A 27,352-nucleotide genomic window follows, 5' to 3' on the forward strand; every position below is an offset into this window, starting at 1 on the left:
ATTCCTTGGAGTGGCACTCCATGTCCTCAGGTCTCATGTCACTGCACTCTCCTGCTCCTGCTGGAGGGGATGCTGAGCTCATTTCTTGCTCACTGAGTTTTATGCTGTGGATGCCTGCAGGAACGGGCAGAAACTTTTTTTTTATAGAAGCTGCAGCTCCTTTATATCCAGGTGTGATGTGTAAAACTCTACATGTGCAGGTACGTGGGCTGTGGGATGGGTCCACATCGTCTGAAATTCCAGAATGTTTTTTACAGGACTGGAGTGAGGTTCTGCTCATCATCTGGGCATCATTGTGCCTCTGTTGTAATTACATGTGACTAATGGGCTGAAAACACAACTTAGAATGGTTTATATAGCAATTGTGTGGTTATATGGGAATTATGTTCCTTGGAATAAATGACTGTGGATAAAAAGCCCAACTGGAATCAAGGTTGTAACATTTTGCAACAAAAAAACATGCGTGTATGTGGTGTGTTTGGATACAGAATTTCTCATTTTTAATAAAAGCATGCTCTTTTTTCTGGTTTCCTTTCATTTCCTTCCCAGCACACCATGTCTCTGTACTGCTCCTTCCTGCAGCTCAGCTGTGCTGGATCAATACAGAAGATGGTGGAGGTTGTGTCAGACCATTCTCTATGAAACCAGCACTCGGGGACACACTTGTAGTGCAAATGGTAACACAAGATCTTGTTGCTTTTCTAAAATGTATGCACCAGCTGCAGGGCCAGAAGCTTTCCAGATGGAAGCAGAGGGGGTCCGTGCTCAGGAGGTACCCGCAGTTCCCCACTTCCTCCCACTCCTCCATCAGGGCATCTCCAAACACCTGCGAAAGCACATTTCCTGAATCCAGCCTGGAATTGATGAAAGCAACTTCATGGGCACCTGGTTCTTCCCCATATCTGCCTTTGTTTGGCCTGCCCACTTTCTCTTGGCTCGTTAATGTGATGAGGCTGCAGGTAGAATTTCTCTGCTGACTGGGGAGGGATTCCCATGCTTGGATGCGGTGCAAAAGGCAGGTGGTGGGGAGGAGGAAGGCTGGGCTCTACCCTGGCAGGGTGCAGCTCTTATTTTGCAAAAAGATGCTGCAGTGCCTTGAGAAATCACAGTAGGTTGGTAAATGTTATCTATTCTGCTTTTTGCCCCTGAGGGTGGGCAGAGGAGACCTCCCAGCTGCAGTTAATCCCCAGGGTGAGACCACCCTTTCTCCTTTGTTTGAAATCCCTGAATTGGTAGATAAGGGCGGTGGCATCTGCAGCTCCTCACTTTCTGGGTAGGCTCCCGGGGGAGGTCCAGCAGATGTTGGGACCTGCAGGAACTGCACAGCTAAGTGAAACTGCTGGAAAAGCTCTTCCCCGCAGTGGGGCTCTCAGGACACTGGCAGTTTCCTGCATAAGTCATCCAGCCTTGCTTGGTCCTATTGAGAATTTGTTTTTCTTTGCCTTTGAAATAGAGCAGGAAGGTGTCAGGGTAGAGGGAGGAGGCTGCTCACTCCTCTTTGCATAGTTTGCATGTGAAAAAATGAGCTATAAAGGCTGTCCTTTTAGGTTCCTACCTAATACCCTGAGGCTCAGAGCTGTGGCTGATGCTCTTAGGATGCACCTATCTAAAAGCCAATAAATAAATCTGCTGTCCCTGTGCAACTGGATCTGAGAAGTTTTGTGGTCTTGTACCCTTTTCCCACACTGAAGATGATTGTGGACATCCCTCCCTGCTCACACCCATTAGCATTCATTAACTGTGTATCAGCACAGAGGGGTTCTCAGCTCTGCTGGTCATATTGACTGGAGGTTTGCCACCAGTATGATAAGGCAGCTGTTTCTGGAGCAGTTGCTTGGGGAGCTTTGCATGTGTGTTTTGGAACTGCAAGGGATTTGGGGTTCTGTTTTTTAGCAGACTCGTAAAATTCTACCAAAGTCTTTAACGTGGTGTATACTTTTAGCACTGCTGCTCTGCAGCTGTACAGTTATTGAAATGTTTTATTATTTTGATAACATCTTGAAAGGGATGTTTCCCTCCCAGCTTGAAGGAAGAAAATTGAATCCTCTTTCTGTCTTATGGCCATGAGATTTTGGTAGCAAAGGCTTTGTGTCCTGTGGCCGATGGTGCAGGAGAGGACGAGCCCTGTACCTCGCAGGAGCTGTCCTTTGCAAAGACAGCCTAGCAGCACATTGGTCTCAATGTGGGTAGGTTACTTGTGGTCATAAGGACTTCCAAGAAATCCTAAGAGATTTGTGCTGTTTTGTGCTCTGGCAAGGAGCAGCAGGTAACACATACTGCAAAAATCTAAGAATAGTTTTTCATAGACATCCTGGGAATTATGGAATTATAAATTAAAGACCAATCTGCACTTGTTGATGAAAGAACCCTTGGTTTTCTCTGCCCTGTATTGATGATGTGGGTACTCACAATACCAATCATTCCTTTTTATTTCCATGTGTCAGGCCCTGATGTAGCCCACCTTGCTGTGCCCATTCCAGAACCACATCCCAACCAGGACTTTCCAAACTCCCTGCAGCTTTCAGGCGCTCGGGTTGGGTCACTTGGGAGACTTTGAGTCATTGCGATGTTTGTTGGGCTCTGTCTGTGTCGTGCAAGGAGAGATTCACTTTGAAGTCACTCCTGGCTTGAGTTCTGTTGAGCAAACGTGGAGGGAGCCCTTGTTTTGTTGCTGTCCTTCTGGGTTATATTAGTTCATTCCTGGAGTGGTGTGTCAGAGCAGTGCTTGATGGCTGACATGAAGACCAAGCTTTTCTGTGCAAAGTGTGCCCTGCTGGAATGGGAATTCACAATGTGAAGCAGAAAGAAGATCCCTTTTCAGTGTTTTGTCCATTTTTTTGTCCTTTCTTCTTAAAGGATGAATTTCCACATGTTTATGAGGAGCTTCTGTATTTCAAGGCTGTCTTTTTGGGGAGCAGGGTTGGACGTGGGGCACTGATTGCCTGGAGAGTGAGGAAAAGAACTCCATGCTGAATTTGGGTGCAAGAGTGTTTGGTTTGAAGTGTAAACTAGGAATTAGACAAAATCTGAAATAGCAGAGTGAATCTTGCTAAGGGAAAATCCTCTGATGAGTTGCCTGCCCCTTCCTGGCTCAGGTGCTGGGAGACAGCATTGCCTTCGTAAGGCTGGGTGGTATGGTGAGCACGTGTGCATTAGTGTCTCACCATTGCTAATGTGATCATTTTTATTGCTGTTTAATATTAAGCAGTTATCGTTTGCACTACTCTCGTGCCTCCAAGCTGCAGCTGAGAGCTGGATGTGATTTTGTCCTTGGTTCAGCAGAGAAGCAACCAAGGAGCTGGGGCTGCTCTGTTCACTGGGTTTCACTGGGGAAAGGCTCCATACAAAGCCAAGGTCAAGGCGTAGCTTTAACGGACATCTAGATCTTCATCTGCTTCATTTCTTCCCTCACTCCAACTTCCCCAGCAACACCCATGAAAATAAGACACACGAGGTATGGACCTGGTGATCCTGTGGCTCCTTTGTTTTGGTTCTGTAGGCAAGCCAAAGGATTAATGAAATAAGTTCCTATAGCCACAATGAAAAATGATTTGATTGCCAAGAAGCTGTCGTCCTAATGAACTTGGATAGTCTGTTTGTTGGAGACACCAGAAAATGGAAATGGGCTTGCATTGCTTTATTATATTCAAAAATAGACTTTAACTAGAACATTCTGTATTGTTTCCTGTTTGAGTAAAAACAGGGGCTGGTGGAAGTTGAAAGGAGCAGATAAGCTGATGTGGAGACGCATATGGCTTGAAGCTAGGGCTTAAAAAGCAGAGAGACCATAATCAATTGAAGGTAAAAAGAAAAATGTTGATAGTAAATACTCCTGTTCTCAAGGCATCGTTTCACATTGGTACGAAGACAAGTTTCTATTAACTCCAGATAAATTCTTTTAGTAATGTGCACCTCATGCAGAATGGATGTTTGTCACCGTCTATCTCTGTTACTGGGGAGAAAAAATGTGGAAGCATGTTGCTGCTTGAGTGTTCGGGGCTTAATGTGAGAAAGTGATTCAATGTGGTCATCTTATGAAAATGCACTGCACAGCCCATGTGCTGCTCTGGTTTTCTGTTGGAAAGGATTCATTTCCTTCATAATCGATACTATAAGATTGAGAAAGGTCAGTTTTCTTTCTGAACACTTTTTTTTCCAGGGCTGTTTTTTGCACCTGGAAGATATTGTTTCAGTAAAGTAACTTAGATTCCCTTCTAGGTGTGGAAGGCAAAAAGGACCAACTTTCTGTTGGTGGAAGGTTGGATGGAGTGTCTCACATCTCTCTGGGGCACCTGTGAGCTGTTGTTAGCAGGTAGACACCTGAAATGTTGAGGAGCTGTTCTCTATCTGTGAAATATGAATAGTGATATTGTATAAGTGTTCTTTGAGCTCTTCCAATGAAACGCCCTATGGAAATCCCAAGAATTCAGTATCAAATGCTGCACTTAGCCTTTGCTGAAGACTGACTGTTATTTACAGGTTTCTTTCCTAGGTAGAATAGTTGGTGAAATTCATGTTTTTTCTACAGTATGTTCAGAGGTCAATTAAAAATGCCATCAAATAATGACTAATATATTAATATGGACTTTGAGTGATCTGAAGTGAGCAAATGGCAGGCAGTGTAAGGTCACCCAGAGCTGTGTCCCACATCTCAGCCTGTCCTCCTCAAGGGGAGGCATTGTCAAGGGGGGAGCTCACCAGGTCCAGTATGCAGCTGGGGCTAGCACGAGCTTCGTTCACACCATTAACTCAAAAATGAAAGCCTCCCAACTCAAGTTATTGGGCTTTCAGAACTAGTAGGATAGATGAATACACTGTGTTTTTGTTGCCACCTTTTTTTTTTTTTTTTTTTGTTAAAAAGAAATAAAAGATGTTAATTATATACGTTAACTACACTGCGTGCCCTCTTCTTTAGTTAAAACAAAACTAAAAGATTGTTCCTTAAATACATATTTTTTTTAATATGGACCAAGAAAATTTGTTTTCACCCAGCGCAGCCCAGACAAGCCAAAAGGTCGGACGCCCGTGGCTCAGAGTCTGCATGACTAGAAAGTGGCAGCTTGATTGATTTTCTCTGAATTTTGGGGGATTATGGAGATAAAACTGTCATGTGGAGAGATCCATACAGATAGTGGGATGCATCAGAATGATGCACCAAGATAAACTTCAAGACTGAAATGAACGCAGAGATCCTGAGGAGATCTCACAGAGTGACCAGTGGTTTGCTGAAATGCCAGCTTTCTTTTTTCTTTTTTTTTTTTCCCTGACCAATATCTATTGCCTTTGAAGTAGCTTAGCTCAGGCCAAAATCTGTAGATGTTGGGAAATGAGCAGTTCTGAAAAAGGGAAAGCCTTTGTAGTCTGTTCAGACACAGAAATTGAGTGAGCAAAATGTTTTCTTCTTAATACTGTATTTCCAAGCCTCCAGCGTTTGGCCCTCAGCTTCTGCCAGGTTGCACTAAAACCCATGCTGCAATTCTAAGGGGCAGCCAAGCTAGGTGCATCCTCAATGAGGAGAGATGATGGGAGGAGAGTGCTTCCCTCTGCTCCTCTAATGCCCATTGGTTGTGTTGTGGGGTATCAACTCATGGGCTGAAACCTGATGGCTTTGAACATGCAAAATGTGGCCTCTCCTGAGTGCTGCACTGGTTAATTGGGCCTGTGACTGGCATCATGAAAGCCAGCTTTGGTTACAGTGTATGCATTTCTTCAGTTGATGGATCTGAAGGTCAAAAATTAAGAATTGTGCCATTTGTGGCTGACTGTTCACAGTTCATTCACGTTTTAATTCCCAGCCTCATGTCCACAACTCTTAAACTAGAAATAATGTTGGAAATGATAGATGCCATTCCTTGTTGCCATATTATTTCCAGTCTGTGGCATTGTGAGAAGCATCAAATCACCAAATATTGTGACGCATGTTGAAAAATAGATAAAAACAATATTAAATCCCATACTTAAACTGGTCTGTGAGATGAATAACACAAGTCCATATCCTGTAGCATGAATCTTGCTGTGTCAGCAATGCCCTTGCAACTGGAAGCTGAAACTGATGCTATTTCTATCAGGGATTTAGAATTTTAACATTTCCCTGTAATACTGTGTTCCTTTCAATTTATTTCAAAAGAAAACACTACAGAAATTCAAATGCAAAACAGTCCACATGTCATCTGGAAATTATTTGACCTCTTGCGCTGGCTCTAAATGAAATCATAAACAAGTAAACAAAGCTTATTTCCAAAGATTAAAAACAAACAAAAAACAAAAATCCAAAGACACTTCATTTAATAGCTGCGTTAAAAACCAATTTGAAACTTAGTGGAGAGTTTTGTGTGGCACAAGAATGGAAGGGCACATTTCATGTTATGGTGAGCAGATATGCTGCTGTCTGCTCAGCATTTACCCTGTGCCAGGAGTGGGGGGAAGTCCTTGTTATGTTGAACACCCCGTGGTGCACAGCCCTGTGCTTCCTAAAGGTGAGGAGTTTGGGATCTTGGTACTCGGCTGCTTGGATGTCTTGGGGAGGCAGAGGAGAAAAGTTTTGCCATTCTGGAAAGAATGAGACCCTAATGCTAATATTTGGAAAGACAATCTGAAGAACTTGCGTCCAGAACTAAGTTTTTATTTAGGCCTACATTCTGCAGTTTGGGGCATGGGGCTGTTCTGCTTTCTTTGTGAGGTGTGGTCTCATCTCTCTCCTTATCTCCCCCATAAAGCATGAGCTGTATGTCTTTGGATGAAGTGCTTTAGATGTAAAATGGGAGAAGTAGAGCTTTGTTTATTGTGCTGCAGACAGCTGGTTAGGATGCCAGTAACTAATACAGTATTTCTGCACATGACTTTTTCAAGGAAGCCAACCTGGCTGGGAGGCGTGGAGGGTTTCCACACATCCTGCCATGAAGATGATCAGGATCCTTCAACATCTTTATGGAGATCAGAGGAGGAGGGACAGGGGAGTACTGCTGATGGCTGGTCAAAGTGAGGTCCTGTTCAGCCCCGAACTACCAAAGATTTCTTTGGGGCAAAAACATAGGAGTCTCAGTGGGTCCTAATGTCCAACTGTTCTTGAAAATACATTTCTTCCCTTCTGAAAATGTGTGAACTTTCTAGCAACCTGCATGGTTGAAAGGACTAGTTTTACAGAAATAGGTCTTTTTTATGTAGAAAAGCTGTAGTAGATGATCTGTGGTTTTGATCCAGTTGACAAGAGCTCAGTGCTGGGGTGTGGGATGGGTCTCAACTGGGGCTTGGTGCTCCTGTCCCTGTTGCCACGTGCCCCGGTAGTGGGACAAAAGGTACATTCAGGATGCTGTTACCCAGACTCCATATGCAAATAGCAATCAACATTTTTGGATGTGCAGCAAAAAGTGTCAATTTCAGCACTTATCTGACAAGGATGAAAATGGAGAAGGTGCTGTGTGGGTGTTAGTTGCTCCCTCTAATGTCAGGTCAAAGGATGCTGCTGATGCAAAGCTTCAGTAACGAAGTGGTTTTCAGCCATTCCTCAGCAGTTCTATTTCAGTATCCAGTAAGATGGTGCAGGTTTGTCAGGTGTAAAAGCATCCATCTGGTTTTGCACAAGCTGGCTGAGCAAGGGCTGTGTGACCATGTGGGTGACATCGTGGCCCTTCCGATATAGGCAGAGTCACCAGTGCCCTTGATTCAGCTGCATGGAAGTGGCAAGGCAGCTCTGATTTTGCAGTTGCTTGAAAGTGAGAATTTTGTGAAATGCTTCTAATTTATTTGTGCTATCTGGGCAACAAACCTCCTTGAGTTTCCTTTGTTCTTGAGCTCCATCACTGCCCGCTGTAAATGCAGGGCAATGAGAGCACATCCTTTGGATTTCCAGGTTTCTGGTGCTTCAGTGAAGGCACTGATGTGTGTCCCAGAGCACACCACAGTGGATCTGGGGTGAGTGCAGGAGCTAGAGGTGGCATTGGGCTCTGTGGCTCAGAGTTGCTAGAGCAGGGACAGATCTATATACACAAAAAGGTCTTGTGCTGAACCCATCTGTTATTCCCGTGTTTATTTCTCATTCTATCAACCTAAGTCCTGTTTCTGGCAATTGTTTATTTGCTTTGGGCAGTTATAGTTACATTAGTGTAAATATTTTCTAGTGATTGTCAAGTGGCCAGTTTACTTTAGTTTCTTGCAATTTCCTGCTATAATTAAAGGGAAATAAAATAAAAAATTAAAAGTTTGGGGGTAAAAAGAAAAAAGCAACCCTGCAGAAAGCTTTGCTGTCTCAGGCAGAGTTAATACCTCTGAAGTTTAAAAGGGGCTTTTCCAGGAGGTGAGAACTGAAAAGTGCCATCCACACAGCTGCAGGGAGCAATCTTTGGTGGCGTGGCAATGGCACCGTGAAATCTTTGTGAATCACTGCTGCTGGAGTTGAGTGACCATGGGAAACTTCTGGTCATACCCTCGTTCTTGTTTATCCTCTTTTCGTTCCATCCGTTTCCTATTGAAACTCATTTTTGTTGTTGCATGTGTAGATCAGATAGTGTCTTTGGACCAGGAGTTTTGTGTGTGTGTAAAGCATGTCGTGCCTTTGTATGCAAAACATACAACAGACTGCTGGTTGCTATAACAATAATGGCATAATATACTCAGAACTAGAGCCATGCTGGGTATATGGAAGCTGGGAATTCTCCTTTCTCCATTGCACAGATACCCATCTTCCTAAGTGCTTTGCTTTCTCCAGTTTCCCATTCAGGTCCTGCATGGAGGGGCACAGCTGGCTCTGGGATGCCTGACTTCTGCAAAGTGCATTGCTCTTGTAGTGAGATGAGTGAGGGCTGGATCCCATTAATGTTACCAAAGCCACTTTTCAGTATGAGAGCAATTAATAAATGATTACAGAAAAGAAAATGCAGCATTTGTTCCCTGATCCCTATAAATAAGGTAATTGCCTTCTCCAGAGGGAACAGAGCTGGCAGGGGTTTCAGAGGGAACCATTGAACTGCACTGTTTGTTCGACATGTATTTAATGGTTTACCAAGCAAAATCAGACAAATGGAAACTGATCTGTCAGTCAGCAGCTTACCTCTGCCTGTTCATGGCCCCTGTCATTCAGAGCTATAGCTGCTCTCCTGCTCTCCTCTGTGGCCCTGCAGCTGCTGGAGGGGTGTGGGGAGCGCTGGCAATAATTTGGGGGTTGAGACTTTCTGATTTTTATGCATCTGACATGCAAGTTGGTTTGGGTTTGGTTATTTTTTGGGGTTTTGGGTTTTCTTTGTTGTGGTTTTTTTTGGGGGGGGGGCAGAATCTGGTTTATTACAAGGATTTACAGAGAGCATTTGTAAGATTTGCTCTGCTTTATGGTATTACAGCAAATGTAAATGTGTGTAATTCAACAATGCTGGAGGAATACAAAGGTGGAAAATGGCTTTTGTTGGCAGTAGGAGGATTTTAGAACTGTGAGAGGAGAGCAGACAGCATTATAGCTGCTAGCTCTTCTCACAGGGATAAAATAATCCTGCCTTGTCCCTTCGAGGGGTGCATGTGCTGCGCTGGGGCTGCAGCCCTGGGAATGGAGAGCCATAGAGCTGAGAGCTGTGCAGTCCATCCTCCACTCAGATGGATCTTGTTTTAGCTCCAACACAAGCAAAAAGATAAGAAACAGAAACATCAGCGCGAGAGCAGTTTGACAGCCAAGTTATGTAGAAACCAGATGGCATTCCTCATGTTTTTCTTTCACCTCAGTAACATGGGTTATTCCACCTATCTACCTCTGGGGAGGGAAATGTCTCTCTCTCAAGCAAAGCCTAATGGCACTGAATTCCTGGCTGGTTGCAATGGGCTCCCTGGGTGCAGGTCAGGCAGGTCCATGCAACCACTGCTCAGTGTTGTGCAGCACTGACTTACAGATGTGTCCTCTGACTTCTGGGAGCTCCTTGTTGCACTTCTAGGTATTCTGTTCTGTGCCGGAGGCAGGGAAGCACCTTTAAACATTCCACAAGATGTACAAGGGGAAATATTTGGGTTTGGATTTTTCTTTCACACCAGGCACCATTGCACGATGCTCCTGAAATTCCTCTGGGTTCCATCCTGTAACACAAACTGGCTGTCCCCTGCACAGCTGGGGATGCAGTAAATGCTGAAAGGCTGGTCGTGATTAATGACTAATAATCAAATGACAGCAACCCAGTTCTTGGAGGGATGAGTCAGATGTGCTGGAAACTTTTCATCTGCAGGGGGGAGAAGTAAGGGCTGAAGCAGTGGTTTGAAAATATCATGATCCCAGAAAAGACTGCTACCAGCGTGCAGGACTTTTCCAGTATACAGATGCACAGACCCCAAAACATGGCAGATGCAGATAATGAAGGCCAGACCGGCTTCCAGCCATTCATTGTGGCCTCGTGGATCACGGTTTAGGGAGCAGAAGTGGGAGGCTGGAATCTAGGTTTTTTTTCTGATGTTCAGCACTAATTTCCAGTTATTACGTGGTTAGCCGCCCTTCCAAAGGCTTCATTTATCTCTATTTCAGAATTCAGCAGCAATATATCTATATTCATGCAGGATGCTCAAGGTTTCTACTTGAAGTACTTTTAGATCCTCAGGTGAAATTAGGTCCAGTACTTCAATCATTTAAAAGCATATCCTGGAATCCAGAAGACAAAATTGAAAGCAGGATCCAGCTTATTGTGTTGTGTTAAACTGAAGTCTGATTTCAGTTAAGATCTTGGCAAGATGTGGTGATAGGCATCACATAATAATCAGTGAAAGATGAAGGCCAACCCCACTGCCCTGCTTTGGGGAGGGACCAGCCCACTCCTCTGGCTTTCAAGAACCAGGTAGGCTTGGAAAGGCTTCTTTTAATAATGATAATAAAGCCTTTGTGTGATCACAGAAATGTACGATTGGGAAGATAATGGCTCACAAAATGGTTCAAGCTGGTGTATCTGGGGAGTGAAATCTCATGTCCTGGCTCTGTTTTGCAAACAGAATCCCTTACTGCCATCTCACCTGTGCCCCTGTATTGGCAGCTCTGGACATGTGGTCCCACTGCTGTGCTTGTCCCGAACACCAAACCAGAGGTGCTGGGCATCTTGTGTGTTTCCTTGTCTCGTTTCTCTGAACTTGTTTCCTGTTTCCTCCGTATTTTGCACCATTTTTCTCAAACTTGGCTGCTTCGGTGTACAAGTAGAAACTGATGGTAGCATCCAAACTTAGTAACATATTGGATAGCTTTGCTCACAATAATTGCATCTTTCTTTTCATCTTATCTCCACGTTTAAAGAACAACAGTACCTCATCTCCTTAAAACTTTGAACCTTGTCCCTGGATATCTTTGCTGATGCCAAGCGGTGATCCTGCATTTGTTCAGCTGATCTCTGAGATCTGCAGATGACACAAAAGTGAGGGATCTGGAGCTAAAAGGTTGCACCTTCGGTATTGTCAGAAATAAGTTAAATTTCCTGTTTGATCCCTGAGATGCTTTTTGCTGTTAAGAAGAACAACGCATGTAGTTCCTAAATGCCTTTCTATCCTATCAAACCTGCACTTTTTTTTTCCCCACTTCAAAATTGGAAAAGAGAATGCATTACTTTACAGATGACTGGAAGTTTGGAGCTGAAAACAGTCTAAGTACCCTTGAAAAATGCTTTTGGGAATGAATTAAGCATGTAGAAGAAGCAGCTGAACAAAGTCAGTCTCCCCGCTCTGGCTTTGAGCTGTTTGCAAGACTGGTGATCCTGAAGCAGCCAAATAAAACAAGTGATTCATCAAAAGAGATTCATCAAGTAAGCAAATGGAAGCAGTTAAACAAATACAGCAGTAATTTTGATAATTGGGAAACTAATGTGCACTTGCAGGGCTCCTCAGAACACCTCTCGTCTTGGAAAGCTGGGTGCTTGGAAGCAGCTCGATGCAGTGTGCTGGCCCAGAGAAGACTTCAGTCTACAATGAAGTTGTTACCGAAACGTTCCCCAGATGTGTGAGCAATAGATCATTCCCTCCTCACCCCGAAATAAAAACAACCATTGTCACTGAATCTGGGCCAGACCAGGCCCCAGGCATGGTAGAAATGGGCTTTAACAGAGTTGGCCTTAGCAACTTCTGTGGGTCTTGGCTTGTGCCGTGTCTTTAATTGTGCCTGCTCCCACCTGGTGCCAACCACCAAGGCATGGTGAGCGCCAAGGAGATGTCAGCACGTTTTCTGCTATCTCAGCTATGTTTCTGTGCCGATGCACCTATTTGTCTTCAGGCCTTCCTACAGCTGTTTTGTGGTTGGTCTTGTTGCTGGTGGCTCAGTGCCCATATTCAGCCTTCAGCAAGCTGTCTGCCCCACCGCCATCTCAGCAGCGAGCATTGTGGCTCTACGGCTGCTCGCCTTCGTTGCCTTTCTTGCTGATGGCAATTGCAATGAATTGTAATCAATTCTTGAGGTGCAAGTAGCAGCAGGTATGAGTGCTGCTCTTCAGTTAGTCAGAAATTGCTTTGATAGACCAGAATTCCAGCATGTGGCTGCCGAGACCCAGCGTGTTCCTGCTGGAAGCTGTGCAGCACAGGTCGGATACAGCAGTAAAAGAGCTCACACTGTTTGATGGTTCGCACTTGCTACCATTCTTCCCAAGAAGTGAATATGGCTGTAGCACATGTTGGTTTTGTCTGTATAATGGAAACTGTATTATCCATAAAAGTTCATCTGTTCTTTTGTTGGAAGGATCTCGGGTGGGTGGGAAAGCTGTTTGCTCACAGCACAGCCAGCGCCTGCCCAGGGCTGTCAGAGAGGGCGGTTGTACCTTTAATTACATCCTCCAAAGAGGAGAAGCTTGGTGATAAAAATGGAGCGTGGTGAAAACTTGTGGTCTAAGTATTGCATTTCAACAGAACAAATGCAGCGTCTCTACAAAGAAATACCTTTTCTCCCCCTTTACATCCCTCTGTAAAAATTTTTCGTCACTGATTTCATTGCATTATCAGGACTAAAATGAGAAACATTGCTTACGAGCAAATATAGCATTTGAATACGGGCCAGAAATTCCTTTTACAGTATAAGCTTTTGTGTGAAATAAAAGCCAAACAGCTGCTCACAGCTGAAGTCTGAGTAAGTGATCTAATGCTATTGCTCTGGTCTCAAATTTGAGAGTAAATTGTTTCTTTGCCAAAGACGTTGTGCCAACCTACCTGGTCCCAATTTGTGAGAACAAAGTACGTTGTTTCTGTTGCTCTGGGGGTGAAATCATTTTTATTTGACATTTTTTCCATCATAATTTCAACCCTGATGTAGGAAGACTCCATGAGGCTGAGACTCTTCTCCCCTCTGGTTCTCCAAGTTGTGCTTGAGTAGGATAATGCCTCTATGACAGGCTAGTCCAGCATGATGTATGGGTGTATTGAATATATCTGTAGACTCTCTTTTGGCCATTCATGCAATTGGCTTTTGGTGTTCTGTTGTTGTTTTCTTAAATCTTCTTTTCTCATATCTTCCGTCCTTACTTCTTCTCCTGCTTCTCTTGCAGTGCCCTTCCTTAGCTGTTCTCCATGCTTTCCCATGTAAACCTCTTCCCAACAGCTGACCATGAGACTGTCACAGCCTGAACCTTGAGCTTGTTGACATCAAAGCTTTGCCCTTAGGGAAGAGCTTAACTGGGGACAAGGTAGATATAAAGATACCCAAATGGCTTAACTAAAAGTATCTGTGAACTTTGAAAGCTCCTTAGTAGAGAAGATAACCAGGAGCTAATAGATGCAGGACAGTTGTTTTCCAGTTGTCTAATTCCCTCCATGCAACCACCACACCTGTATGTTACTAGGAGGATGGAGGGAATGTTTAAAATAAAGATACTGTGCCTCAGAGGTGCTTTAACTTAAACCAGTGCCTTACAGGCTTTAGGAAAAAGGCGGAATTTACCAAGAAGGGAACTTTCCTATCAGTAGAAGGGGCAGAATATTTTTCTGCATGCCTGTTAGACATGGGTTCTATCTGTCAAATCTACCGCTGTGTGCTTGCCTGCTCACAAAAGGTTTTAATTTCCAAAGAATCTAGAGAAATTGCTTCACGCTTACTGAACTGTGCTGTGAGTGTACTGTTAGGGCTTAAGTTCCTGTAAGGTTTATTGCAAATGTATGGACAAGAAGGAAGGAAAAGCCCCACGGTGAAGACGATTCACGTCCTCTCCTGTGATAGCAGCTGCCTTAGCTGGTACCCAGTGGTACAGGCAGATCTCAGAGCAACTCCAGGCTTGTCATAGGGCAGAACAGAGGACTGACTAAAAATGAAAGCTTGAGGTATGTACCGGATTTGGAAGTTTGTGTTATTGAGCATTTTTCTATTTAAAGAAAAAAAAATGCATCTTTTAAGAGTCCAGATGTGTTGTTGTGATACGTACAGTTTCAAAAATAAAAGAAATATGATGGTTAGAGAAAATGGGGTAAAAACCCCTGAGGCCACCTGGTCTGTTTCCTGCATGCGTTAAATGGTCTGCCCAATTTGCATGGTGCTTTTACCTGCATTTCAGCTGGCTCCCCTTGCATCTCACCAGCTGCTGGGTAGATGCTTTCCTGAAAGCGAGCAGCATCATTTTGCATCTGTTGCCACCATCATCAGACAAATCTCCAGCTCTCCAAGGTCGCAGTAGTGTTAATAATAGCCCTTTCCTGCGTGCTGAGTGGCGTTTTAATAGCGTTACTCTGAGTACCTCTCCGGGCGTTGTTCCAGTAGAGCAGAGTTCCTGACAGCTGAATCATGTTTCCTTTAAATTACATTGTCAAAAAGATTGTTCTTCTTGTGTGTTGTGACTGGCACCAGCAGTAAATTGGGTAACATGCAGTCGGATACCACCTCCTGCCCTATTCTGTGCTGCAGCATCATTTATCCGGCAAAATCCTCTCTAAGAACAGCATTGTGGTTTTCTGGCTTCAGAGGTTTTTACATTCAAAAACTTGAATGTAAAGTTTTTCCAAGGAAATGTTAACAGGTGGATGTACCCCAGTGTGCTTTTATTTGTAACTGCATATGTTTGTGCCTTGGGATCACATACTCTACATTGGACAAAATTATTCTGAAGCAGCCAACATAATGTCCACAGTTTAGGGGTTTATTTGTGTAATACTGCTATCGTTGTGATAAACTCTGATTAATTTCTTTCCTGCCTAGTGCAGCTTTGGGTTTTTACTTAAATTTCACAAAGGCTTCATCAACATCAGCATGTTGCTCATCACCTCATTGGGTCATTGGAGACGACAGGATTTTTAGAAGCTAAACTGATGTAATACAATTAGGTTTTCAAAATCAGTCATTGAAATCATTCAACGGTGTTTGCTTCTGGCCAAGTTCAGCTTAAAAATAGAAACTCCAAATGGCACCTGCAGTCACTTCAGAGCAAAACTTGAATACTCAGTTGTTCTTTCTTTAGTTTCCCTTGGTCTGCAGTGTTTGCTGGAATATGCGTGTGTTGGTGATGGCTTACTTGCACCACCATGTAAGTGAAGGTACTTTTCCTTGCATTTATTCCACATGGAAGGACATGGTTGTGTGGGTTTTGTTTGGCTTTTTCTTCCATTAAGGTGAACTTTTGCTCCGTCTTTTGAAGCGTGCAACAGCATGGAACCTTGGTCTGAAGATAATGCAAGCAATGAAAATAGGAAGAGCTCCCAGAGATGGCTTACATTTCTTTGATGTGTTGTTCTTGTCATTGTGACTTGTCATAATGCAGTGCTGGATCTGTTTTGAGCAGGAAAACTTCAATTTTTATGTTAACGTTGATTGGTGACATGGAAGCTAAACCTGTTGGCTGTGTGATTGCTGTAGGGTTGATCTCGTGATCGGCTGGGCCCAATCACTCACTTGCTTCGTGGTTTGCATATGGCAAATTGCATGCTTGCTTTTAGGAAGCTGAGAAACAAGGTATGGAAAATCCTGCCAAAATGAGGCACTGACCACAGCCTACATCTTCAAAGGTGCTCACAATCATCTTTTCCAGCCTTGGTGATTCTATGGGAAGTGGTTTATTGGGGAAATATTGGTGATAGGTGGATGGTTGGACTGGATGATCTTGAAGGTTTTTTCCAACCTCAGTGATTCTATTCTATAACTTTTAAATACAAAGAATATGATTGTTTACTCAAAATCTATATGGTATATATTTCTTTGTATAGTTACAAGGATCTTTTCTAGATATGAGAAACTGTTACTCAGCTGTTCTCAAATTCTTGCCTTGCTGTTTTCACTTTTCCGTAGTTACTGCATGTTGAGTAATATGGGAAATGACAAAGAACACTTCAGTTTTTGCTGTGGGATCCTGGATCTGGAACAGCTAATTCCGACTGCAGATAATACTCATTAGCTTTGAGTACTTCCGTGCTCTAAAAATGCAATTCATCAAAACCCAAGTACTTTGTGTCAGATCTGAATGTTGCACTAGAGATTTTGTAATCCAACATGTCAAACTTGTTTAAATGTGAGATTGTAACTGAAAACCAAAGAAAGCAATAAGTGCTTCATTATCTTGCTTACCTTATAGAAGTGTGTCTTGCAGTTCTTGGGGAAAAAAAAGAATAAGTGCTTTACTTATGCACAGCCATTCCCTATGCTGTAGGGGTATTCCTAACATCTGTATGCATTTCTTATTACTGCAGGCAGGTTGGTACTTTGTATGGGCAGATTTATGGATGCAAGCAAAGCAATACTGCACCTGGTAGATAATTGGGCATCCTGGTCACCAGGGACTGCTTCAGTACTGGTGACTTGCCTCTTCCAGGAGGTGGCTTTGTGTTTGCAAATGTTTTAGCAGAGAAAAGCCAAGTTGCAAATGCTTTCTGAAAAAGCAGTCTTTGAGGGTATGTTTGCTCATGTGTAGGTAATGATGCTTTAATTTACCTGAAGATGCTATAGTAAGGCTGCTGAATTTCTACCAAATGTTACTGGAGGGCTCCAGTGTGAGTTTCACTTTGCTCCTCTTCCTCAGCTCTACCACCAAGTGATTTTCTAGTTTGCATCCATGCAGATAAAGGAGTCTGTTTATTTGCTATATTCATGCTGATGAAACTCTACCTGACTTGACTTACCACATCCCTCGAGAAGCCTGATTTGATCAACTTTTCTCAGAGTTCGGAGTGTGTAGGAGCACATGGGTACAGTGAACAGAGACAGCCACCTTTCTCATAAAGCAGCGCAAAGCCCTACGTGCGTGTGCAAACATTCTGCTTACACTCTGAAAGCTTTTCGAAGCTACCATCTCTGTCCAGGATTTGCACCAGTGCAGATGTGGGAAGCTGAAATCTGCCATGTAAACCTTCCTACCTTGCATATGGCAGCCTACACAGCTGCCAAAACATGCATCCTCTTGTTTTAAAAATAAAGTGGGATGTTCTCTGTACATCTGCTCCTGCCCTGTGTTTTGCTGCAGCTTTGCCAGGGTATTATCAGAAAATGGCCTGAGTAAGCCCAGCCATAACAAAAGGAAAAAATTCCATGTTTGATGTAAGTGCAATTGTGGCTTTATTCCAGTCACTTCTTAATTTATATCTCAAATTCAGTTTATCTTCATGCCCTGGTGACTAAACAAAAGAGCTGTATGCACTTGACTGTTTGAAGAAGCTGTCTCTGGGTGTGAGCAAAAAGGGAAAAATGATTTAGGAGTGGGGGTGGATTCAGAATGCTCAGCATACGGCACAGTCTCAGTTGCTGTAAATGAAGCGCAGTCGGCACTTCAATTTCTACATTTATTTTGTATAATTTTACTCTTTGAATGGTCTTGAATATTATTTTTCCTTCTGCAACAAAGATCCACCCATGGGAAGAGAAACCTTTGTTGGCAACAATGAACAAAAACACTTAAGACCAAAGGCAAATTTGGGATATTTAAAGAACTGTGCCAAACCAAACTGAATGTACCTCATGTGCAGGCATCATTGGTGTTGGTTATCATTAAATTTGGGATGTAGACTCTCTGCCATATCTTGTTGCAGTGGTTTATCTGTTCCTCCCCCCCCAGCTCCATGCCCCATCCCATCCTCCTCACTGGGACCCCCTCGTTTTAGCTCAGCTGTAGTTAAAGAGGAGTTTGTGGCTGTAAATTTCTGGTCCAAGGTTCTGGACTGCTTTAGGCAAAGCGTAGCCGCAGACGTGCTGCCCAGCTGCTCCAGTTTGGTTCGTGGAGCTCTTTTCTTCCCTCAGTCTGAGCACAGCTCCCCAGCATTCAGTATCCTCCTCCTTGCATCCTCGTTCAGGAAGGTCTGCATGGAGGTATGAGAAACAGAAAAAAGCAAAGGATTATTTTCTATCTTGAGAGCAACTGCCTTGCATATTGAACTGCTAGGAGCTTTTTTCCACTGTAAGAACCAGACGTTGCTTTCTGGGTGGCTTTCCTACTAACATAGAGCATAACCAAAGATTTCAGAGTTCTTGGGTGCTTGGACCAAATTTGAAATGAATCTGATTGGGTTTTTTTTTTGTTTTGTTTTTATTTGGAAAACTGTGGGTATTTCTAATCTGTGTCTGGTATTTGCTTTGAGTCTTTGGGTCTGTTGGAATCAAAAGCCAAGAGGGTTCATGCAACATATTGTGACCCAAAACTGTTTAATCTCAGTTCCGTGGTCTCAGAGTCTGCAGCCCGACCTGAGTACCTGATGAGTATCAGCTGAGCAAGCATCGCAAGGGCTGACTTCTGTCCATGAACCATAAAGCTTTTCCCCAGGGAATAAGAAAGTAAATTGGCCTTTGTGCAGGAATAGCTCGAGTAGGGCTGAAGTCTCATTGCTCTACACCAGACACTGCGGTATGCTGCAAAGGTCTCCTGCCTTCTAAGTAAAGCCATATGGGAAAAAATACCAAAAAAAAAAATAAATAAATAAAGAAAAAGAAAAAAAGAAAGAAAATTGCTTTTCTGATATTGGCCGAACCAACCAATTTGTTCAAGCTATTCTTCTGGTTGACTCATTTTCAATGAGGGCTTAGGGGGGAAGTAATTTCATTGAAGACAACTTGAAAACTGCCACAAGGAGAAGGGGAAACAATCTAAATAACTTCAAGCTCATGAAAATTAAACATTTTAAAAGTGCCAAGCATGTGAGTGGGTGAGCCCTCCAAAATGGTATAAAGCTTAATCCCATGTTAGAACACAGTGGGTTAGAGGTGATTGCATCTGGAGAAGGAATCTCTGAATGTACTCTTGGTGCTTCTGGCAGAGATCATAGTATGGCGTGGCTTTGCTGGACTGTGATGTTGGGCACTTTTTCTTGCTGGCATTTAAAGCTCACCTTCATTTTGGTGAATACCAACTTACCTAATGTCCAACAGTGACATAGGCAGTAATTTGCTCATAAAGTTGAGGTGACTGTGATAGCTGGTTATCCCCCTACATCTGACAATGTCCAAATTGTTTTAATTATGATGACAGGCAACACACGTGGTGCGTTTTACTTATTAGACCTGTTTTCCTGGTATTGATAGATTACAGAGTTAGTGGAGCGGCCCAATTGACATTGGGTAAATTAGTTCAAACAGGATTAATTTACTGTGCTATGGACAAATATGTGGCTTGGGCTCTTGATAATACTTCATGTGAATTATAAAACAATATTGACTTACAGCTTTTCGTTTCATTGCCTGCAGCGGGTGACACGTGGCCACTGCCCAGTGGAACAGCTGAGTCAATGCAGTCTATTTACCCGGAACTTTTAACCTTCTTTTTGAGCATCTATTCCTTAGGTGCACCTATCAGCTCTTTCTCATAATGCTTCCTAACAGCGATGCATTTCGTGCTTTTCCTTTGTGTTACTAAATCTGCCATCTTGGTGGAAAGCTCACGGTGTTGTCAGAAGTGGCACGCTGTGCTCTGGATTAGGGCTGTTTAGCTTGAACGTGACAAGTTGTTTAAAAGCAGACTGCTTTATGCTTCGGATCCATTCTCCTCTCCAAAACTGTCTCTCGTAAAAATGTAAATAAAGAACTCCCAGTGCTGATACAGAGGAGCTGGTATGGTCAGAAGAAAGGCTCGGCGATTACCCAATTGACACTAATGCAACATAAATCTTAATTATATTGAACAAGCATCAAACTGCGAGATCTTAGGAGATGGAGTCATTAGGTAACGGCTTACAGCAACCATTTATCTTCAAACAAATTCCCAGGCCTCCTTAGTGCCCTTTGTAGTCTCCTGAAGGGGTCTGAAAGGAGATGTTCTGTGTGCTCTGCCCAGTGCACTGAAGTTGGCCCTGCAGGACGTGCTCTTCTGTCCCTTGTGCTGAGAGGAGGTCAGGATGATGCCTGGGGGTGGCTGCAGACCTGATGGCACCCACATCACAACGGGGCTGTGAGCTGCTGCCCAGCGGTGCTCTGGATATGGCATTCTCTCATTCAGCCTCCACTGAAGTTCTCTCTCAACAGAGACTTTTCTGTTGTCAGATGTCCAGTGGCAGCAGGATCCTAGCCCTGCTTTTCAAAATATGTTTTTCCTGCCTTTTCAAATCCAGTTGTTTTTGTTTTTGGTTTTGGTTTTTTTAAGATAAACCCTGCAAATGGAATGGAAGGCAATCAGTCTTTGTTCTCAGCTTTCATTTCTCTCAGTGGATGCTGTACTCGTAATTCCAAGCTTTACTTATTATTACAGATTTCCTTCTGGAAAGCAAAGGTCATAGAGAAAATATTGCATGATGTAGAGGTGTGAAGGAGTAAGAAATCCCTTTACATTTAAAACAGGTTTTTGTTTTTTTTTTAAAGGCAATCTATGCCTTCTCACAGATTTCTCACATTTGCCATCCTGAGAGCCTGAGCTCCGCACGTTCACCCGTCAGCACCACACCTCCCCTCAGTTAGCTGCAAGCACCACTACCAATATACCACGGGTTTGCTTCAAAACTCAGCCTCTTCCTCCCAGGGCTCTGTGAGGACATCCCCTGCCCCCTGTGTGCTCATCGAGGAGGCTGCTGCTGTGGAGTTTTTTTCACCTTTTCATAATGATAGGGGAAAACGGAGAGAGAGGGCAATTTCCATCAGCAGGCTGTTATAGCAGTCAATGTGGGAACTCCTGACTCAGATTAGTAAAAAAAGTTCCCATTCCTCACTTGGATCATTGCTGTAATGTGTGAAACTGCAGCAGCCACTTGTGTGATGCACGGATTGCCCAGAACTGCAGCTGCACCGCAGAGCGTGAATCTGTATGTAGTTTCTACAACTTTCTTCTGAGTTTTTGGAGCTCTTAAGACCCAGATCCCTCTACCACATTGCACGATGACTTCAAAAATTCCTTCCTACCTTGCCTAGGTGCATCTCTCCCCCCTTTTTCACTGTACCGATGTACTTTGTGCAGGAGGCTGGCAGCCTGTGTCTGTGGGAGGTCAGAAGGGGAGGGGGGCAGGCAGTGCTTTGGGTGCAGAGCTCACAGTGTCCCCATCACTAACCCTCAGCTCTCTTTCTACAGGCCCTCCAGGGAGGCGAGGGAAGCCCGGACGGCGTGGAGAGCCTGGTAAGCACTGCGGTCACCCCCTGGTACCAATGCTGTTACGTGTCCTGTGGGCTGGCTCCTGCTCAAACCCAGGCCTGCCCGATGGGAACTTGTACCTTTGCTAAGTGTTTTGGTTCTGCATCTCTGTTGTTTTGCTGTCTGGTGGATTTTTTTGTGTGTTGTGAACTGGGAAAGCACTGATCTTGTGTACGCAGGTGAGCAGGGCTGTTCGTGTTCTGCTTTCAGGTCTGAATGTGGTTGGAAAGGGGAGAGGTGTAGATTGTGTTGCTCTTTTTAAGGAGAACGGTTGCATCTTGTTAAAGGAAAGTACCCAGAAAGGCATGTCAGAGACCAATAGATGAAGTCTTATACTCTTCATCTTTTAAGCTGTTGCATGTGAGTGAATGAATGGGAACCACGCAGGTTTTTTCTTATCCATGAGGCTGCTCTCTGCTCTGTTGGTTACAGTAGATAAACTACTGCATTTTCCAAAGGCATAACTTTCTGGCTAGCCATTTCTAATGTTTTTTTTTTCTTTAACTGTGGGGAGAGGGAATCAGGCTGCTAGTGCTGCGGGCCGGGAGCTGATCTCTGCGGAGGGCAGGCAGGCATTTCCCTTCCTTTCACTGGTGCCATTTCACTGTTTGTTTCTGAGGCATCTTTGCTCACAAAACATCAGGGATTCCTTGCAGCCAGGGCAGGGATACTGCTCTCATGGTGACAATGGCTCCCATTTTCCCAGCAGTTGGGCTGTAGGAACAACCACCAGCTGGCTTTGATTTTTTTCATGTTTGTTTTTAAACATCAGAGCACTCTTGAAAGCCCTTAAAGGATACAGCATTCAAACAAGGGCAGCTGGCAAGGATTGCCATGAATTTGGTACATTTATACACATATTCATGCAAGCATTTCTAAGGTGCCTCTAGCCCTTATCAAAATTTAGCAGCACCAAATGTGAATGTGCCTTCATTTTTCATTTGTCGTCTTCCTTCACATGAGGGCTTCTGAAGGCTGCTCTGGTTATGCCACAACACATCCGCATGTGCTCTGTGAGCAGATTGGCACAAGGGTGGAGTCCCTGAGTCCTGGATGTCCCAGTGCCCTCAGGACAATTGTGAGGATAACTCCTTGATGAACTCCAAGCAAATGTGGAAGGCACAGTGATTTCTATCGTCAACACTGCTGTTGGATTGTGGTTTCTGAAGGTTTTAACGTCACATTGCAGCTGTCCATGCATCCCATTGGAGAAGCAGAAATTTGCTAGTGAATCAACACAGGACCAACTGGAAAGTTATAACAAGTTATAACCTATTAAAAAAAAAAAAACAATAGTTATTAATAACATGCATCTTTTCTCAAGTTTTATGCAACTGTGAAGAAAACCAAGGAGAGTGGGATGTTGGAGAAGGAAGAGCCACGGGGCACGTGCTGGCAATGGGTCTTGGAGCTGATTTCCTCTGCAGCAGTAGGCTGGCAGCAGCAAACACCTGTGTGCACCCATGCAGGCATGCACACACTCGATGGGGCAAAGCAGTTAAATCTGTGTAATGCAGTGCAGCCCCGAGGCCTGCTCTGCTCTGCTGCAGATAGAAATGTGGAAAGCAGACATCCCTCCGTGTGTTGCTTTTGGCCGAGCTGCCAGATGTTTGTTTTCATAGATAGCTTGAATATATATTTCTATATTTGAGAACCTGACCACACATAAACCAGGTTCTTGTTCCTTCGCTGCAGCTGATAAATGTGAATAAAAGTTTGCCTAGCATGATAGCATCCATCCCCAGGGGCCAGATGTGGTTATGGTCTTACAGCCTCCAGACAAGCACTGCTGTCAAGCCAGGAGGCAAAGTGCTGGTTCCAGCCCTGCCAAAGGGAGAGCTTTTCCTGGCAGTTCTTAAAATGGTAACATTAAAAAAACCTTTTTCTGATTCATGTTGAAACTTTCAATCTGTATCTCTTATAAACAAGCAGAGAAACCTTGAAGAGATTGTCCTGTCCCATTTCAATCGCACTCTTCTGTTGATTTAAACCAAGGCTCAATTTTACTTTTTTCTTTGGCTCTGATGGATTCGGATCATAAAGAAAATTAATCTAACAACTCTACGTCTCTCTAAGCTAAGAATTCATCATTTTGAAAGCACGCTGAGGCAACCACTGTGCCACAGGAAGGCACCGTAAGAGATGAGTTTGAAACCAACTCTGAAAAAAAGTGAACCGTTTGGATTTTGAGTGTATAACACGTCTGACCCGTTTCATCAAGAAGGGCGTGAAAACATTGGGATAAACCACTGGCGCTGGCTTGAGCATTGCGATCCCTTCACCTCCTCGCTGACCATAAATATGAAGCCCAGATATTTGGGGAGCGATCCTGGGCTGTCAGCCCTGCTAAACAAACACAGAGTTATGGAGGCGAGCGGTGCTGTCTGACCCGCGGTATTTACACCAGCGGCCATCTGGCCCTAGGAATCTCCGCTGCAGCTCCCGCAGGGACCGGCTGATGCCACGGGGCACGTGCGCATCTTGGAGCAGCACAGCGTGGTCCTGGCTGTCCTTGCTCTGCTCCAGCACAGCCCCAGATCCACGGAATGGGGCCGATTGCTGCACGCTAGCTGCTGCTTGTCCGTTGGAGATAAAGTGTGGCATTTGTGCATCTGTCCTCAGGAAGTGTTGATGCATGAAAAGAAAAATGCATTTTAATTAATGCAACCTTATGTGCAGTTTGCAGCCTTCTACAAGAAAAATGTGGAAGACTTTGAACCTTTAGCTGCTGTGATTATTCCTGACAACAAGCCTGCACATCTGAGATACAGTTTTCTTCCCATGCTAAACTCACGTTCAGAGATGTCTTCATGTGAAGTAAGAGCTGGTTCTGGATGTCTTCTGGATGCAAGCCTCTGATTCTGACAGCAGGAGCGTGGCTGCTGCGGGCACAGGAATTGCCCAGGGTACGCCTGGAGAGGGGCTGTAATTTGACAAAGTGCTATTTCATTGGGAAGCGTGGGTAAAAGCTGCTGTCTCTGGCTGCAAGTTTTGTTTACAGGAATTTTGTGCTTCAAAAACACTTCTAGGGAAAAGGTTTTGAAATTTTGAAATGAGATAAAACAGCCTTCACCCCCACCCTTCCTTGTTTCCAAATTTACATTTCACTGCAGTTGTTTCTTTAGCTTGAACTTCTACCAAAGTTGTGGTTCAAAGTATTTTTTTTTAATATTTTGTTACATCCATTCTGTTTACAGAAATATCCCAGTTTGGAATAGGGAAGAATCTAAGGCTCTTTTTAATGAAGAGCAAAGCAATTTCTGCACGGAGAAGCATTCTTCCTCTCTCACCCCTACACATACTTACAGCCCATGTTTTACCCATTAAGACATTTCCAAGCCCCTTGGCCCTACATGTGCACACGTACAGCCCTATGTGTGCAGTTATTCACGCAGTGTATGCGTGAATCATGCAGAGCTTGGGTTTTATTTGGGAATTTTCAGTGCTCCCTGTGTTTTACCATCATCACTTTGTGCACACTCCATTGTAGGTGAAGGCTGTGTCGGTATCTACTGAGCTTTAGGAGAAGCAACATCAGTCCTACTTATTTATGCTCCAGGACATCTTCCCTCTGTAGCTTTTGTCCCTGGTTTGGTTTCTCTGCTGTCATGGCAGGAAGGCCTCCATGATAAACGATTAAACAGAAATAGTTGCTTATCCCCAAATTCCCAAGCTACAAAAATATGCGGAAACAATTGTCTGTGACCTGTCACTTCCCTTATGTCTGTGTGCTGCCAGGGATGAGACCGTGCTGGGTCGTAGACTGACATGAATGTTATTTTGTATACCCCGTCAGGAAATTTGGGTCACTTATCTGTAATAGGCTTCTGTCCCACCTCCCTCCAGTGCAACTGTTGAGCTTCATAAGGAATCTCATGGTGTATCTGAGTATCTCCATGCTCTTGCAGACTCAGATACCAGCTGGTCCCTCACCCATAGCAGTGATGTATGCTGCCGATCGCAGAAACCAGTTGTAGACAAATTCCGTGCACGTGCGGGTTATTTCGTTTTCCTCCTCCTCCTTCTGAAGTAAGCTCCCAAGTTAATTTGTTATCCAATTTGAAAGTTACAAAGTCTGTTTCCAGCTCTTTGTTCGTTACAAGAATTTCCAATTCATTCTTCAGTGTGCCCGTATCTCGAGGCTGGCTGGGGAGGAGGCAGCCCCTTGGCACAGGCTGAGCTCCTGCTTATTGCTGCCTTGCAGGATACTTGGCTTGCTTCTATAGGAGACAAGGATCTTGTGACCAGACTTTTAAAGAACATGTTCTGCAAGCCAGAGCATCATGCTGTTCTGAGGGAGGGAAAGATTGGTTCTATAGGTTTAAATTTATGCCTTAATGAAGATTTATTGGCCAAAAGTGCCAATAAACTCCATGGGCGTCAATCGTGAGCATTCTATGTGGCACATGGAGGAGGCCCCTAACTTTGATTCTAGTAGTTGAGAAGAACCTTAAAAGAGCACTTCCCTGTATGTGCAGGGAGAAAACAGTAGCTGGAAAAGACAACGGAACCCAAGGAGATTATAATTGGTAGGTGACTGAAATCCCATATTAAAATAATTTCCCGGCTGATTCTTATTCAAGACTTAGATTTTACTTTTCTACGTGAGGCCTTTTGTGGGTAAGTTGGTATATGAGTTAATAAATCAGGTTTACGATTCTCAGTTAATGCGTTGGCTTAGGTCCACTGACTTCTGTGTACAGAAGAAACTAAACCAACACTAATAGCCTGAGTGAATTTTAGCAATAAGAAAAATTGAATTCTAGGTGAGGGGAAGATTTGAAGCTGGCACTTGGCAGTGGCTGTGTGTGAGGCTGGCCACGTTCAATTGACAAGCACAGGTTAATGGGCTGAGTTTTGGCAGCAGGCACTTTGGTCTCAGCCCTTATTCTTCAGCTTTTGGGGGTTTTGTTATTGAACTTTTCAACATAAGATTTTTTTTAAACAAACTTTAAAAACCTTGAAGATGCATTAGCTTTTGAAATATGCTTCTCATTGTATTTCATAGAATAATACACAATGAGGAAAGCTAATTACTTTTCTTTTTCTCTGTTTTAATTTTTCCCACATTATTATTTTTTTTCTTTTTTAATTGTAATTTGTTTCTGGTTTGGATCAACCAGGAAATGGAGCATGAAGGAGCCCAAACCAGCAAGCTTTGGGACGCCTTGCAAGTGGAAGTGAATATGGATTGCATTAGAGCAGGGGCTCAGGGTTCACCTCCGGGTAGCACCAACCAGGGCAAATGCTGGGAAATCTGCAGAAATCAGCAGCGCACGTGGCAGAGACCCTGCCCTGCAGGGGAGCACCGTTCTCTGTGATTATTTATTACTGTTTATTAACTACCGTTAACCACAGCTTCAGCCAGTGATACTGGTGTCCAAAAACCTAGTGTAGATTTGTGGGATTGCTGCATCCCTCTGGCCTTGAAGGCAGCCATATCACTGTGCTGCTACTGTGGCAAAGATGGCTTTTGAAATTTCTTCTCCGGTTTCTCTTCCATAGTAGTGGAGCTCCATGATGAAGATACACTTCTTACTTTGGAACTCCAGCTGTGTTGAGGGGCTCTGCTGGCCATGCTCCATGGTTGCATAGGATGCCCAGGCAGTGAATGTGGGTGATGCCTTTGTGCTGTACTTGGGGTCTTGTGCAGAGAGGGAGGATGGAGTCGTGGTGGGAACAAAGGTGTAAAAAATGTGATTTTATGCCTGCCATGAATGCTGGCAGGGCAACAACATGCGTGACATGGGAGAACGAGGGTAGCGTCAAGTTTATCTAGAAATTTATCATGCTGGAATTGAACTGAGAAGTAATGTAACTGATATTTTTCTTTCCCCCTTTTCTGTGCTTTTTTAGGTTATGCTTCATCTTCGTGATTAAGTGACTTTTTTCTTTGTTTTTCTTTTGTTTTCCAGGACCTGCAG

General features: G+C 43.9%; 1 protein-coding gene across 1 annotated transcript in view; it reads left to right on the forward strand.

Annotated features, from left to right (window-relative positions):
- The window catches only part of COL23A1 (collagen type XXIII alpha 1 chain), a 157,574-nt gene that overhangs the window by 84,333 nt on the left and 45,889 nt on the right, over positions 1-27,352 (forward strand). Inside the window, exon 3 of the mRNA XM_085236426.1 lies at positions 21,369-21,436. Within this exon, the coding sequence (XP_085092552.1) occupies positions 21,369-21,436 (68 nt within the window). The remainder of the gene's footprint in view (positions 1-21,368; positions 21,437-27,352) is intronic.

Source organism: Meleagris gallopavo, chromosome 15 (assembly GCF_905368555.1).
Source record: "Meleagris gallopavo chromosome 15, MGAL_WU_HG_1.1, whole genome shotgun sequence".
Classification (NCBI taxonomy): Eukaryota; Metazoa; Chordata; class Aves; order Galliformes; family Phasianidae; genus Meleagris; species Meleagris gallopavo.